Source organism: Akebia trifoliata, chromosome 6, assembly GCF_017979445.1.
Source record: "Akebia trifoliata isolate Shusen 1 chromosome 6, ASM1797944v1, whole genome shotgun sequence".
Classification (NCBI taxonomy): Eukaryota; Viridiplantae; Streptophyta; class Magnoliopsida; order Ranunculales; family Lardizabalaceae; genus Akebia; species Akebia trifoliata.
The window spans coordinates 5079345-5094451 of record NC_141380.1 but is presented as its reverse complement, the minus strand read 5'-3'; the positions used below and the strand labels follow the sequence as shown (position 1 = coordinate 5094451).

The window sequence follows — 15107 nt, the reverse complement described above, 5'->3', positions numbered from 1 at the left end:
GAATCAAAACCCATAAAAACAGAAACCGTTGTGCATATGTTTTCTGCCCGTGTTCCCATTAGGATCCGAACCAAACGTCCACAACTGTAGGTCTTCGACCGCTTTGGAGATTTCATTCCAGAATCTCCACGTGTCTAACACTGCAGAGACAGTAATATCAAGTGACGATAATACCCTCATATTTACTTAGAAACTCCAATCTACCAATGAAAACTCAAGAGGTCAAATTCGTAATTTAAATCATCGACTGTCGCAGATTCCAACCTTCTGACAGATAGCTCTAACTCAAAAGGTCGTACAAGTGGAAAAAATATTAAATAAATAAAAATCTGATTTTTAGATAATTAAAAAAAACTAGAAAATCTGAGAAGAAATCACATCCATGCAACCAAACGTAAAGTTGACTTCCATAATAAACAATTAAATAAATTAAAATACAATAAAAAAATAAGAATAAATCCGCACTTGTTCTTCTTAGCTTCAGAGCATCTTCTCTCTCAATCAAAAACCCTAAAATCTCGATACCACCAAATAAACATTTTCAGCAGAAACTTGAGGAAAAACCCTAAAATTTCCTGCATTTCGAGTTGAGAAACCAGAAATCGGTTTCGAGACGGAGTTTTCTGTTTTACAGTCGATCAAAAGTTAGAAAACCCTAAAACTTCGATACTACTGGATAAGCATTTTCAGCAAAAATCAGTAGAAAAGCCCTAAAATTTTCTGCATTTCGAGTTGAAAAACCATAAATCGGTTTTGAGATGGAGTTTTCTGGTTTACAGTCGATCAAAAAGTAGTTTTTTAGTGGTAGTGTAGAGAGATGTATAAGAATCAGCTTCAAGAGCTGGCGCAGAGAAGTTGCTTTAACCTTCCATCATATTCGTGTATAAGAGAAGGTCCAGATCATGCGCCGAGATTCAAGGCTACAGTTAACTTTAACGGTGAGATCTTCGAGAGCCCTAACTTCTGCACAACGCTGAGACAGGCGGAGCATTCTGCGGCTGAGGTGGCTCTTAATTCACTCTCCAACAAGGGGCCATCGCATTCGCTAGCAGCGAGGATCCTGGTGAGTAAGTTTTTGTTGTTCCGTTAGGGTTCCGTTTCAGTTCCGTTATTGTGTTTCTGTTATTGTTAGCTTCGATTCTTGCTTCATTGTCAGTTTATTGATCCAATATGGTAGCATATGTAAACAAGAAACAAAGAAATAATCTTGATTTGGCTAATGTGCGCCTGAGGGATACAGCAATTTGTCAATAGAACGCCATTTTCTTCCGAGCATTTGTTGAATTTTTAAATGTTATTTTCTTCATTGAGGATTATTTGGCTCAATGTCCAGAGAGAATGCCAGAAAGAAACAGTTAAGATGGTTTGATTTGCGTGATATTTGTCACTTGAGCCTTACCATTTCCACATCAGGGCCTAAATGGGTATTGTGTAGGATAGAATTTGGATTGAATCCTTGCCCTGCAAGTGACAGCATTTAGGAGGGCTTGGGAGGATAGCGGGGGGATTGTATTTCAGTGCAATTCATCCCCAGGGTACCTACGGTCTAGATCAGCTCAGCTTGGCTGAGTTGAACTGATCACTTTGCTGAATAGGAAAGCAGATGGTTGGGACAAGCTCAACCATGCTTCTAATGGGATTAGGCAAATATCCCAAGAATCTAGGGGTGGTTTATCGTGTCAATCACATTCTTTCCAAATGGATAACTTTCTATCTTGTAAGGCATTCCCTTAACGAACTCAGAGATCCAGAAGTGATCATCGATAATCCCCTTAATCAAGGAAAGGGGTGACTTGTCAAGGAAAATGATGAGGGAAAGGGATTATCCTATAAATAGAGAGGGAGGCATATTGGAAAAGGACTTTTGAGTGGTGGTTCAATTTTATAATCATTACTTTCTACAACTTGGATACTAATTTGAGCATCGGAGGGTATTTCGTAGGTACCACACCAGTATCCCAACTCAGCGGAAGTAGTCAGATTCACCATTAAAGCTAGTGTTGAGGTGTTTGAGGTACATTTAGGTGAATAACTCTACAGGTATCAAATCGGGAAGCCTAATATCATGCACCCCACTCAGTATGTAGCATTGTTGAACCAAGTGGTGTTGGAGGGTTAGAAGTCGTGGAGAGGAGAAGACAATGTTAGCTTTTCCTTGAAAATGCCTTCATGGTGGCAAAAACTCCATTACAACAATGTGCATTGTAGACAGTTCTTTGTGTGATAGTTAACCGATTTTGGTAGGTATCATGGCCCTTTCTAATACTAGTTTCAAATATTGAAGCATACGCTAGCACTAGCACTAACAAATTTCGGTTGGAATGGCACTTCTTCCCTTTCAAACCGATCTGCCTATATATAAAATGACTACTTATTTCATGCTGAAAAAGGATGATCGGCAAGGGAAATGAGCGATAGGACATAAAAAAGATGAAGACGGAAAGTTAGAAAGCAGACGTCCTAAGCTCTTGAGTCCTCACTTCCCTTTCAGTGCCTTTGCTTTCCTTATATCCTTTCTGCAACGATGCCTGAATGGCCATTAACTTGGTTTGGGCAGAAGGTCGGGGTCATCTCACCACCTCACAAAGCCTTATACACACTTCCTACATCCACCAATTCGACAATGTTGAGTGATGAGTTGATGGGCCACACGTTATGGACTACAATTCTCAATGTTGTGCAAGCGATAGCTAATTTTTTTATTTTTTTCAACCTCAGAGATTTCTACAAGCTGGATTAAGATTTTTCTGCTGCCTCTATGTCAACTCAAGTTGATTGTTTTTCATCATATTCCTTAAGTATATTGGTCTTGTATCTCAATAATTAAATTTAGAAAATAATATTTATGTTATGCCCTTTTGTTAGTTTATAAGCGAGTGCATTCTGGTCATCAATGAAAAGTGGTACATATAATATTATATTTATCCAAGCCATCTCTTAAAAAAATTAAAACCAAGGGTTACTTATGGAACACATACATGCACATAACAGAGAACAAGGTTTATCATATTTCTCTCTTTAATAGAGACACATTAATTTGTTGGTACATATAGAATGGCATTCCTTGATATGCCTTGATTCACCATTATAGCTGCTATAAATTTTGCTTCCTTACTGCTAACTGATTTTTCCACTGGGCAGGATGAGACGGGGGTTTACAAGAACCTCTTACAGGAGGTAGCACAAAGAGTTGGAGCTGCATTGCCTCTATATACAACCTTCCGATCAGGTCGTGGGCACCTACCAGTCTTTACCTGTACAGTTGAGCTTGCTGGAATCACCTTCACTGGTGAACCAGCCAAGAACAAGAAGCAAGCAGAGAAGAATGCAGCATCGGCTGCATGGTCATCTCTTAAACAATGTGAGTCCCTGTCCAAATTTCTATGGGTATACAACAGATAGAAAATATAAGTGATTGCCTCACTCGAGTTGGGGATACTCAAAACCCATATGGTTCCACCTCCATTTATCAAATTATAAATGCTTTGACTAATGGGAGTGAACCAATAAAGGTTTAAGCAATTTTCTTCCATATTTGTGTATGTAATTACTAGTTAAAAGAATTAGGGTATTAGTTATGCCTAAGAATTGGATGCTTCTGTCTGCCATACAAAGTAAAAGTCTCAATTGCATATCTACTAGAATTTTAACTGCAACCTAAGCATTTTAATTTCAAATTACGTAATAGGTGCTTGGCTGAGTTTCAAGTTGACTTGCTGAAAAGTTCAGATTGACAAGCACCCACCTTGAAATACAGCTACAAATCATAGCTCATTTGATGCATCATAAAATCATTCCTCCTAGAAAGAATGTTGTGTTTGATAGTATTAAAAGGCATTGCTTAAGGGGATACATTTGTTTTGAACTGTTTAAAAGTTCTGGTTGATAAATTATTTACTTTCATTTATATTTAACCAATTTTTATCACTTTTTGTAGCTATGGTTGTAAAGGTAGTTGGCTCCAGCTCCTTAAATTATTATTCAGAGGAAGAAATTGATTGATAAAATAGCAAAAATTATTGAAAGAAGGAGACAAACTATACAGAGAGATGGGCGAAAGAGGAACTTGCATTTTCAAATGGAGAACAACGACAAATCAAGAAAATACAATTTGATCCCAACGAGAAATGATGTCAAAAGGACACAGATAAGCTTTTTTTCTTCTAAAAATGAAAGAAGTCTGAGATGCAAAAAATTGAAAAGTTGTCCTAGGGAGGAGTCTAGCTATGATACATAAGTTAACGATGATGGATGCGGGCATTAAGAGGTGGAAAAGAAAGACTAAAAATAAAATGTGCTTAAAATTTGGGTAGCGGAACCTAAAAGAAGAAGACATCTAGGAGAGATTGATTACTGAAGGAATATGAAACTTGGAGAAAGAAACTGCAGTGATGTTGGATGAAAGGCAAATTGCATTAGAAGTGTGGTGAAATAAGACTTGGAGAATATAAAGAGAAAAAAAAATCAAATACAAAGAGATGCTTGGTGGTGTAATTAGGCTTAAAGATTATTGGATAAAAAATGTTCCAGTCAAGTTTGGTAACACAAAGCATGGAAAAGTTTGAAAATATAAGAAGGTTAAAAAGAAGCATAAAAAAAAACCTAAGCGATTCAAATTAGGTATAATGTTGGCTGAGAAAGATCTTATGAACATGCAAGAATGAGAGGGAAAAACTAGATACATAGATCTTGCTAAATGTATAAAAAACAAAGATCAAAGAGTTCTAGTAAAAAAAGGGAAGAAAGGGGCATAAGGGAATTAAAGAAAAAGGGTGGATCAATTATTTTTTAAATTACTAAATAAAAATTAATGGGGTTCTAGAAATGAAATAAGTTCATGGGAGAAAAAAACTAGATTGTTCTGGTTAACTAAATTGTTTGATAAGATTTTGGAGTTTAAGAGATGTCAGGTGATTGTAGGATATGTTTTGTGGTACCTATTTATAAAAGCAGGGGAATTGTGCAAAATTTCACTAATTATCATACGATAAAATTGATTAGCTACACTACAAAGTTTTTAGAGAGTGATGGAAATAACAAGGTTAAGACTAGAAACTGATGTTAGATAAACTAATTTGGCTACTTGCCAGGAAGGTCATTATGTAGGCTCTCTTCTTTCTCAGACAATTAATGATGAATTTCGTGAGGAAGAATAATTTACAAATATTTTTTATTGATTTAGAAAAAAGCGTATTAGAGTTAGTTTGATGGGGTTAGTAAATAATTGGCATTATTTATGGATGGATTAACTACTTATATTGAATGAGAGCTCCCTTGGTATATGTTGATTGCAGTGTATGTCGTATTTGTAGATGAAATTAGAGAGGAAGTAAATTCAAAACTTTATATGGGAATAACATAGAATTAAGGATTTTGTTGGTCAACTTCGACATCTGAGGGTGTTTTGGCAATTTAAGTCATAATCAGATTGCCTCACTTTAAATATGAAAAAAATATGCTATGACATTGATATTACATTCTGGCAGCATTCTTCATGACTGACATGCTTATTTACTGGCCAGGGGCACAACAATCTTCAAGCTCATCATCAGGGATGGAGAACAATGATGAGCAAGAGCACATCACCATAGCTCGGGCACTCTTAAACTATCGTCTCAAGGAAAAGATGGCAATGACGAACTCATTTGATTCCCATTCTCCATTCCCAAAGAAATTCCCAATGCCCAATCCAAGACCCTCGAGTCCACAGCCTCCCCCTATTACCACATCAAAAATCCTCCCTTTAATCTTCCCAAGGACAGGTCCACGAAATAGTCCCAAGTCCACGACTGTCAACGACAAACTCCGACCATCAAACTTCCCTCTCCACGAAAACCGTGGAGCCCGCCCTCAGAAATTCGCTCCAGCAAGTGCAGCATCTTACGTTCCGGTCCGACATTACATGTCACCGTACCACGGAATGGCACCACCAGTGACAATACGGACAGTAGTACCGGTTTTCTCTGCTCCGCCGCTTCCCTCACCAGTGAACCAGCCACCCCCCCAAGTAATGATGAGACCACCACCAATTCGTATCAGGCAGGCTGTGCCAGTGTTCAATGCCCCACCTGTTCAGAGAGAGGAACCAGCGGTTTCTGTTGTTGTTCCTCCAGCTACCAAGTCTCCAGTCCAGATAGAGGAGATTGGAAAAGTGTCGGGGAATGACCCATCAGATTCTGTGGCATTACAGGGCTTGGAAGAGCTCAAAATATGAAGGTTGGAGGATTTGAATCCTTGAAGAAACTGTTTCCAGTTTGATGCTGGCTTTTGGTTTGCTTTGTTTTCTTTTACTTCTTTACCAGGTTTTCCTCAGCTTCCTTTCTCTCTCCCTTTTGAAGAGCTATATCATTGCAATCTCAATTGTCACCAATTCAAAAGCTTATATAAATGTTAGCTTGTAACTGTGGTAGTTTTTTTATTTATTTATTGAAGGGAAGAGATTCTGGAAGAAGTTATCTATTTGTTAGCCTGTTGAGTCCGAATGTGGGTTTTTTCTTTGTAAGACAGAAGGGGCGTCGGATATCCGGCCCAAAACTTAAATGAGCTTGATTTTTGTCTGCGAAGCCCAGTTTGTTGCCCATTGATTACCCTTGTTGGTGAGACCTATGTTACCCAATTCGTTGGTACTAGTCTGAACGATGAACTGATATGAGCCAAACTAGTTTGCAGTATGGTTCATACGGGTTTTGTATAATCAAGCAAACCAAGAACCCAACGAATTTCGATTGTGTTCAGCGAATCAAACATGTTTTTAATTGGTTCCGTGAACCAAACCAATTTTATTATATATGCACAAGTGAATGTATAACTTGTTTACTTGAATTATATATATGCACTAGTGAATTTATCTGGGGAACCAAAGCGGAAAAAAAAAATGAAGAGTCGTGATTTTCTGACTCGAAAGTTTTCACTGGTTATGTGCACCACTGACGTGGCAAGGGCACAAAACCATAGATCTTTTTCTTTGGGATACACAAGGAAAACTATCAACGGTTGTGTCCTTGCCATGTCAGCCGAGTACAGACCGATATAAAATCATTAGCGAGAAATGAATTATCTCTACCTACCCTTACTAATGGAGTTCATTCTAGAGTGGCGAACCCAAATTTGAGTGAACGACAAAGTTGGTAACATAGGGGGGTGGGACCATGAAACAAAGTGCAAAAATTACTTGAAACAAATAGGTAGAAGGATCAGTTGGTGGGCTCCATATTGAAGGTGTGGGCTCATGAGTAGATGATCCAGCATTTAATGGGTCCAAGCTAAGACTGATGACAGATCAGATCACATGGTAGATACAGGAAAAGCACATGGAGCTTCCCCAAAACCCTTTTGGCTTCCAATTTATTTGATAAATTGATTTGCTTTCATAAGTGAGATGATTAGCATGGTAAGTGTTAAATCAATAATTAGGGTCTCCCACATTATATTATCAGCACCCCCTGCACTGATTAGTGATGCTGACTGCTTCGATTACCATTTAACTTAGTGCACAATTTTGCTATAAAGAACTTTATAGCCCGCGATTAGCGCACCTAGCCACATTAATAGTTCACATGTTCTTGACAAAATAATAAACAGGTGAAATTCAAGATTGAATCAATTAAATTTCTACATTTCTAAGTTTACCTGAATATCTTTACGAGTCAAGTTAACTCAGCCAAGTTACAAGTCAACTTCCACCAAAATGCATCTATATCACCATTCACCAGACCTATTCAGGGCCCACTGACCCATGAATGTTTAATCCATCTTTTTAGTGAACCTAATCCAATTACCAAATAACAGCCTGGTGGGTTACTTTTTCTTTGTGGGATTTCATATTTATATATATTACCATTACTATGGGCCAGGCCTCTATGAGCTTAATGGGCCCTGAACGAGATGCTGTGTGGCATTGTTTGAGAGGTGGAGCCATTAAATATTAACGATCCATGATCGTGACAGCATTGTCGAATTTAATAATAAAAAAAAATGAAAGAAAGATGAAACCCTTCACCAGATTGGCTTGGACAAAAGTGTCACACTATTGGCTTCAAGTTTCTTTCTTATTTCTCTAACCCAATAGAGATGGGAGGGGGAGGAAGATAACCCCCACCAACTGTTTTTTCTTCTTTTAATTTCGTCCTAATTACTGAAGTTGTATATAACACAACAAACACACTTAATTGTGTATAAAAGAAAAAAAAATTAATAATAGACAACGAAAGAAAGAAAGAAGAACAAATGAATTGTCATGCAACATAGGAAACACAATTTGAAGGGCATACCCATGTTTTCTTTATTTAAATAAATTAAATTATTGTGGTGGAATGTTTGACTTAATCTTGCGTAAATTGATCTGACAATCCACATTTTCATACGCGAATCTGCCATCATTAGAGTCAATTGATTGTTAATCACAATATGGTATTGTTTATTTCAAGTGGGGTATCTTCCTAGTCTAGATCATGTTTTTAAAACTTGGTATTTCATCTCATCTCGCCCCCATTGATACCAAAATGATTCGTCCAAGTTATCTTGTCTTAGACGCGATAAATCATCAACTTGGTTTACAATTATTTATTGAGTCGTGATTTCTGACTCGAAATCGTAACTCGATTGACATGGCAAGTGCACAATACCATAAATCTTTTTCTTTGGGATACACAAGGGAAAAGTCTATTGTTATGTGCACTTGCCAAGTCAACCAAGTACAGACCGAGTATTTTTTTTATTTTTTTTCAAGTCATTTTATCATTAGTCTTATTTATAATACATATTTAGATACAATTAATTACAATTTTTTTTCATAAGATAAAGTGGATTAGAAGATTTCTTAATAACATGATCATATTTTTAGTTAGGAACTAAATATCTAAGTAATATTTTTTTAATAAAAATACAAAAAATTCAATTGACTCGGCTCACATTTTCAAAAAATCGCCCAACTCATCTCAATTATCAAATGAGACAATTGTTGGACGATTCACATAGAATACCCAACTTGTTCTTGAATGATACTGAGATGAATTGGGCAAGTTATCTCGGTCTCGTGAACAAAATCAATTCAAATAAATTGAAGAAAAACAAAATAAACAAACAAGCAAACAAGATTACACATTTCAAGTCCCTTCTATTTGCTTGTAATATGGGTGGTGGAGAGAAGGTATATATGATGTGTAGCTATCAACATATTGAATAGGTACTAGTATTTATGTGGATCCATGTATACATGAGCAAAGATTTGATGGAGCATTAAAATTTGGTTCATAAATGTCTACTGTGGGGTTCACATGGAATTTGACCAACACAATCCCATACTACTCATTCATTCCGTATCTCTGTTCTATTAATGTGGAAACAGGAAACAAAGAGAATATCCCATCACTAAACCTTGCCCACTACACTTATTATAGCTTTTAATAAAACTTTATAACAATATCTCATATACTTTAATTCATTTGGTCGTAAACGAAATATATCTACATCTAACCATACACATAATTGCGATTTGTTTACGGCTTGTTTGGAGTAGTTCTTCTTTCAATGGAAGCACTTCAATAGTATCTCTTCTATAAGAATCACAATTAGAGACGTTGATTTTTAGGTGATCTAAAAGCACTTTTAGATCTATCATGTATTAGGTGAAAAACATTTTAGCCAATGCTTGGTAATATTTCTGAAGTATGAGGTCTAGATATTAGAGATTAGACTTTAAAAGTTTCATCTAGCATCCTTTATCCTTGATTTAAAATTTCTGAATTTCGATTTTAAACTTTGAAATCCGAAACAAAACAAACGAAAATCAGACTTTTGAAATCTGAATTTTAAAGGTGGATCACCTCCATTCAAACTTCAGAAGTGTTACCAAACACACACTTAATCTCTATACTTTAGATATTTGACCATACGTTTAACTGATCTCAATTTTTGGAGATAAAGGTTTATAATTGATTATTAAGCTAAAAACCTGTAGGAGGGTTTTTAGTTATGGATTAAGATTTCTTGACTCGTGAAAAAAATATATGATCTCAATCGTTTAAATGCAATATCCAATGATTGAGATTTTTCATTGAGATAAATATCTCTGAGGTGTATGCTATCAAGATACACATAAATCTCACCTGTTGGATGTTTAAATGGTTGGGATCATGATGTTTGTCATGAGTCATTTTTCAGAAGTCAACGGATCCCAACCCATTAGTTATAATGTAAAACAAAACAATAAAGGCATTTTCATCATTAAAGCATAGTTAAATTATGTTTGGATTCTTACAAAAGCTAGAATCCAAAAGCCGGTGTCCTTCTCTTGGATTTTGACTTCTGTTTAAATTTGGAAGCGAAGGTGATTCACACCGAATGATAATTTGAATCCAAAAATTACTTTTTGAAGATCTAGAAGTGGAATTTGAACTCTCCACCCACAAGAAGCTACACCAAATGCTACCTAAATAAAAGCTAGACAAATCCCCGATAAGATTTTGCTTCATTAGTTTGGAAGTTTATGTCAATCAATCAGTTAAGCCATTAACATAATTTACGGACGAAACGAAATCTTGATCTTGAATCCAGACCACAAATGGATAATTTTGCTTAAACAACACCTCTAACTACCATAAGAGAAGCAGAATCATGAATCATCTTTATCCATCCACATATGTTGCATGGCTTAAAAGCTTAAGATAGATAAGAACAGACCATGGGATATGTATGGAGCAATGATATAAAGTAAATAAACCCCACAACAAAACAAGTGTGATATACAAGCAAAGGTTGAAAGATAGAAAAGAAAGTAAGAAAGAGACTCATAGCTTCTCCCCTTCTTTTCTTTCTCTCTCTTTTTTTTTTTTTTTTTTTTTTTTTTTTTTTTTTTAATTCTTTGAGTATTTTTTTTTTTTTTTTTTAAATTCTTTGAGTAAGTCATGGCTAACATGGTGGGTCCAAGTCTCCACTGCAACAACACCACTTCAGAAAGTGACATCCATAGGGCAAGATAATCTAGGGTGTATAGAGCCACACCAGACATTTGGGACCCACATCTGATGGTGGGGACTTGATTGGACTGATGTGGGCCCAAAAGGAGATTAAGGAAGCACTGGCATATTATTCCTTTCCTATGAGAAAAGCAATGGTTAAAGGCAAAAGAGATAGAAACACTTCACCAATAGAAAACATCAAAAAAAATAAAATATATATAAAAATAAAAATAAAAATAAAGAAAGTGAGAGGTGAGGGGTGAGGTGGTAGGGAGACAAAGTGGAGGGATGTTAATCCCCATCACTAAAGAAAACCAAAATGTACCCCCCATTGACTTGGTTAGAGCTCATCATAGACAATTGATTGTACTACTAGATTGAGGATTTTTTTTTTTTCCCCTTTTTTCACATTTGAAATTTTGGTTGAATCATGCTAGTGATGAAAATTTTCTACTTCTCAATTCTAACAAAATCTTTGACTAATTTTGATACCTAGGGCCTAGGTTTGCTCTTGGAGTTTACAGGGTGGCATTATAAATTTATTAGGGCTACCTTGATTAAGTCCTTGGAATATTAAAACAACCTTAGTGCTTCGATTTTTGTGACCTACTTTTATCGTAATTTTTTTTTTCAAGCATTTATCGATCGATTGTTTGGATGATGATTATTAGGAATTCCTTGAAAACCAGAACCCTACAGAAAACATGGAATTGATGCACAAAAAAGTTAAATTTCCTTGAAATTAACTAAACATCGAATGTTTTAATGTGTCGGTGTGATCTTGATTGAAATTGAAACTAAATGTTTATTGTTTTTAGGAAAAATGTGGAAAACACATTCGATAACAGTAATTGTTCAAAAAAACAAGAGTTGTATAATGATCGTGTAATTACATTTTTGTAATCTCCAAAAACTATTTACAAAAATATAATTGCACAATTACCATGAAACCCCTTGTTTTTTTGTTTTTGTTTTTTTTTTTACTAAAATATAAAACAACAATTATTTCCAAAGACAAATGTAAAAAAAAACACATGTTTGAAGACATGAAATTCTATAATAATTATGTAATAATATTTTTATTATCTCCAAGAATTATTTACAAAAATGTAATTACACAATTACCAGGAAACCCCTTGTTTTTGTACTAAAAGATAAAACAACGATTGTTTTCAGAGACAAATGGGAAAATACATGTGTTTGAAGGCATGGAGTTCTACAATAATCGTGTAATTATATTTTTATAATTTTTAAAAATTAATTACAAAAATTTAATTGCACAATTATCATGAAACCCCTTGTTTTTTGCGCTAAAAGATAAAACAACGATTATTTTCAAAGACGAATATAAAAAAACACATGTTTGAAGGCATGAAATTTTACAATAATCGTGTAATTACTTTTTTATAATCTCTAAAAATTATTTACATAAATGTAATTGCAAAATTACCATGAAACCTCTTGTTTTTTTTACTAAGAAGATAAAATATTTGATAAACAAATGTGAAAAAACACATGTTTGAAGGCATGTTTGTCGGGATTTTCCCCTTGAAGTCTTGCATGTTAACATTTCCTTTTAAAGTTAAATAAAAAAGGAAATGGTTGGAAGTTTTAAGGTGTATTTTAAGTTTTTGATTGAGAAACCATTGCATGTGCATTATTAACATGTTATTCTTGATATATTGCAAGGAGTGCATCTCCACACTTCATTTGCAAACTGTAAAATTTACTTAATTATGGCTGGAATTTAAAGAAAGCCAATTCGATTCCTTTCTTTTTTTTTTCTTTTTTTCCTTCAGATTGGTAAACTTGTTTTTTATGAGATTAGTAACTCAATATGACAAGAATTTAACACAAGTCTTATTCCGAAAACAGGTGCAATCTAACCAAAAGAACTAATCGAACAATAAACACAGGACAAGATGTAATTACACAAAGAAACACGTAGATTTTACATGATTCCCTCAAGATTGAGGTACGTCCACGGATCACACCAATTCCATTATGAAGAGAAAATTAGTAGTTACAGATTACAACATTTCACCAAAAATGAGAAATATAAATACCCCAGAAAACCCAATAAGGGTTTTTATATAATATTAGTGAAATTATGAAAATATAAACATTAGTTCAATCGGTGTAAACGCATGACTTGATGTATAGTACCTCCTTGTCAACTACCACTACCAGGCTCTGCAAACCACAATAAGTTTATGATTTCATCATCCATAGACTTAACCAACTAAGTCAGCACATTCTACTTTGATTCATTTAGAATCAAACTATTTATAAGAACTGATTTTAGAATAAATTTTGGAAAAAAATACTTTTGAAGATTATATTTTTCCGAAACAGTATGATTTACATGGATGATATTTTTTTTATTACTCAATCCCTAATAGAAGATAGTTAACATTATCCTTTTAAAAAACATTAAAGAATGTAATTTAGGAGAAAGGGAATTCTTAACTCAACTTGCAGTCTACCTAAATAGCTAATCTGGAAGCCTATAGAAAATATTATGGAAATTGTTTTCACATCTTGTATATGAAAAAAAAAAATTATACTATTGAAGGTTTGATTGTTGGAAAAGTAAACAAATAATACATATTTAAAAAAACAAGAAAGATGAATCAGTTCAACCAAATTATCTCATTAAAATTAGATCGAAAAATATGTTTAAGATTAAACAAGAATAAACAAGAAAGATGAATCAGTTCAACGAAATTATCTTATTAAAATTAGATCGAAAAATATGTTTAAGATTAAACAAGAATAATTTCAAATAAAAAACGACAGAGGCATTGTATCTTGCCTAAGTTCCATTCCAAATAAACGTAACCATCAATCCAAAACATGAAGAAATAAGTAGATTACATGCAATCAAGATCAAAGAAAAAAAAATGAATAATAAATTGTACAAATGTGGACACAATTGGCATCCACACTTGGCCCAATCTCACGTGCTACACAACTGATAGGTGCCCTACACTCCATAAAAATATAGATTTAAACAAGTCCACATGATTTCAAGTGGGCTGATTTTTTGTGAGAATTCCAAAACTTCTAACCCCAGTTTACAAAACACGTTGGATAAAACATTAGATCTTGATCTAGTTCTATACATATCTTAACAAATTGAACTAGCTTCTAAAGTACAATAAGCTTGGCAAGTTTCCGGTCTTATCATTAGTTTAGTCCTTGAAACATCGCTCAACTCCTTGCAATACTATTATCCTTTGGAAAAATTATTAAAAAGCGGTTAAATATTTTAATATTAAAAAAATATATCTATTTTTTCAAAAATTACCAAAAATGAATTAAGTTGTTGGACAATCCAACGTTTTAGTAACTCGCAACTCTGTCCAACTTTTTAATGTATTAAATACATTACTTTACCAAAAATGCCCTTCGAATGATTAACGCACTGGACTGTCCATTGTTTTAATAGTTTGTTTTAACACCCAACAATTTAGCCTTCATTTAAAACATTGGATTGTTAACTAACTTAATTCATTTTTAATAAAAATAAATTTTTTTTTATAAATATTTAACCATCTTTTTTACCCCATATTTGTAAGAGTGAACCAATTATCTTTCAAGCATTGTTATGGTTGTCCTCTCATTCTTCTTGTTTTGATTTCTGTTTTATTTTTTTGGAATTTTTATTGCATCTAGTACTGTATCTAAAATATAAGTTCCTTATAAAATGATCAAAAAATGTTTCAAAAATCAAATGAAGGATTGTATCAAACCTTTGTCAAATTGGTTAGACCCCCAATTCAATTGAGTTGGACTGATTTACTTACATTTATTAATAAAATTAAAATTATAGACCTTTTAAAATATAAGATTCACCAACCCAATCCATTTTATTATAAAGTTTGATTGGACCTGATCAGACCATCCGCTCCATTGGATTTTTAAGCTATAAAAGATATGATGAAGTACAAAAGAAAATCTGTGGAGGCCTTTTTTTATTTTTAATCTTTTAATACAATTTTCTCTCGCTTAAAACATAATCTTCCTTTCGGCCTCATACCTTATTTATTTTTTAATTAATTAATTAATTAATTAATACTTATTGCTTTTTGTTTTAAATTTATAATTTCTAATATAAAATAACGCTAAAATAGTAAAATATTATAT

The 15107-nt window shown here is 34.0% G+C and overlaps 1 protein-coding gene across 1 annotated transcript; it reads left to right on the top strand.

Moving 5' to 3' along the window:
• Nucleotides 1-446: 446 nt before the first annotated feature.
• Nucleotides 447-6451, top strand: DRB2 (dsRNA-binding protein 2). The gene is made up of 3 exons (XM_086445318.1): nucleotides 447-1063; nucleotides 3142-3361; nucleotides 5523-6451. Exons 1-3 carry the CDS (start codon nucleotides 818-820, stop codon nucleotides 6212-6214), a joined length of 1158 nt encoding a protein of 385 aa, XP_086301444.1. The 5' UTR covers nucleotides 447-817; the 3' UTR covers nucleotides 6215-6451.
• Nucleotides 6452-15107: the final 8656 nt, after the last annotated feature.

What these genes read in the sequence shown, in the direction of transcription:
- DRB2 (XM_086445318.1), top strand. Translation starts at nt 818, where the DNA reads ATGTATAAGAATCAGCTTCAAGAGCTGGCGCAGAGAAGTTGCTTTAAC. An exon ending in CGCTAGCAGCGAGGATCCTG is followed by an intron (nt 1,064 to 3,141) that starts GTGAGTAAGTTT and finishes TCCACTGGGCAG; the next exon opens with GATGAGACGGGGGTTTACAA. An exon ending in ATGGTCATCTCTTAAACAAT is followed by an intron (nt 3,362 to 5,522) that starts GTGAGTCCCTGT and finishes TTTACTGGCCAG; the next exon opens with GGGCACAACAATCTTCAAGC.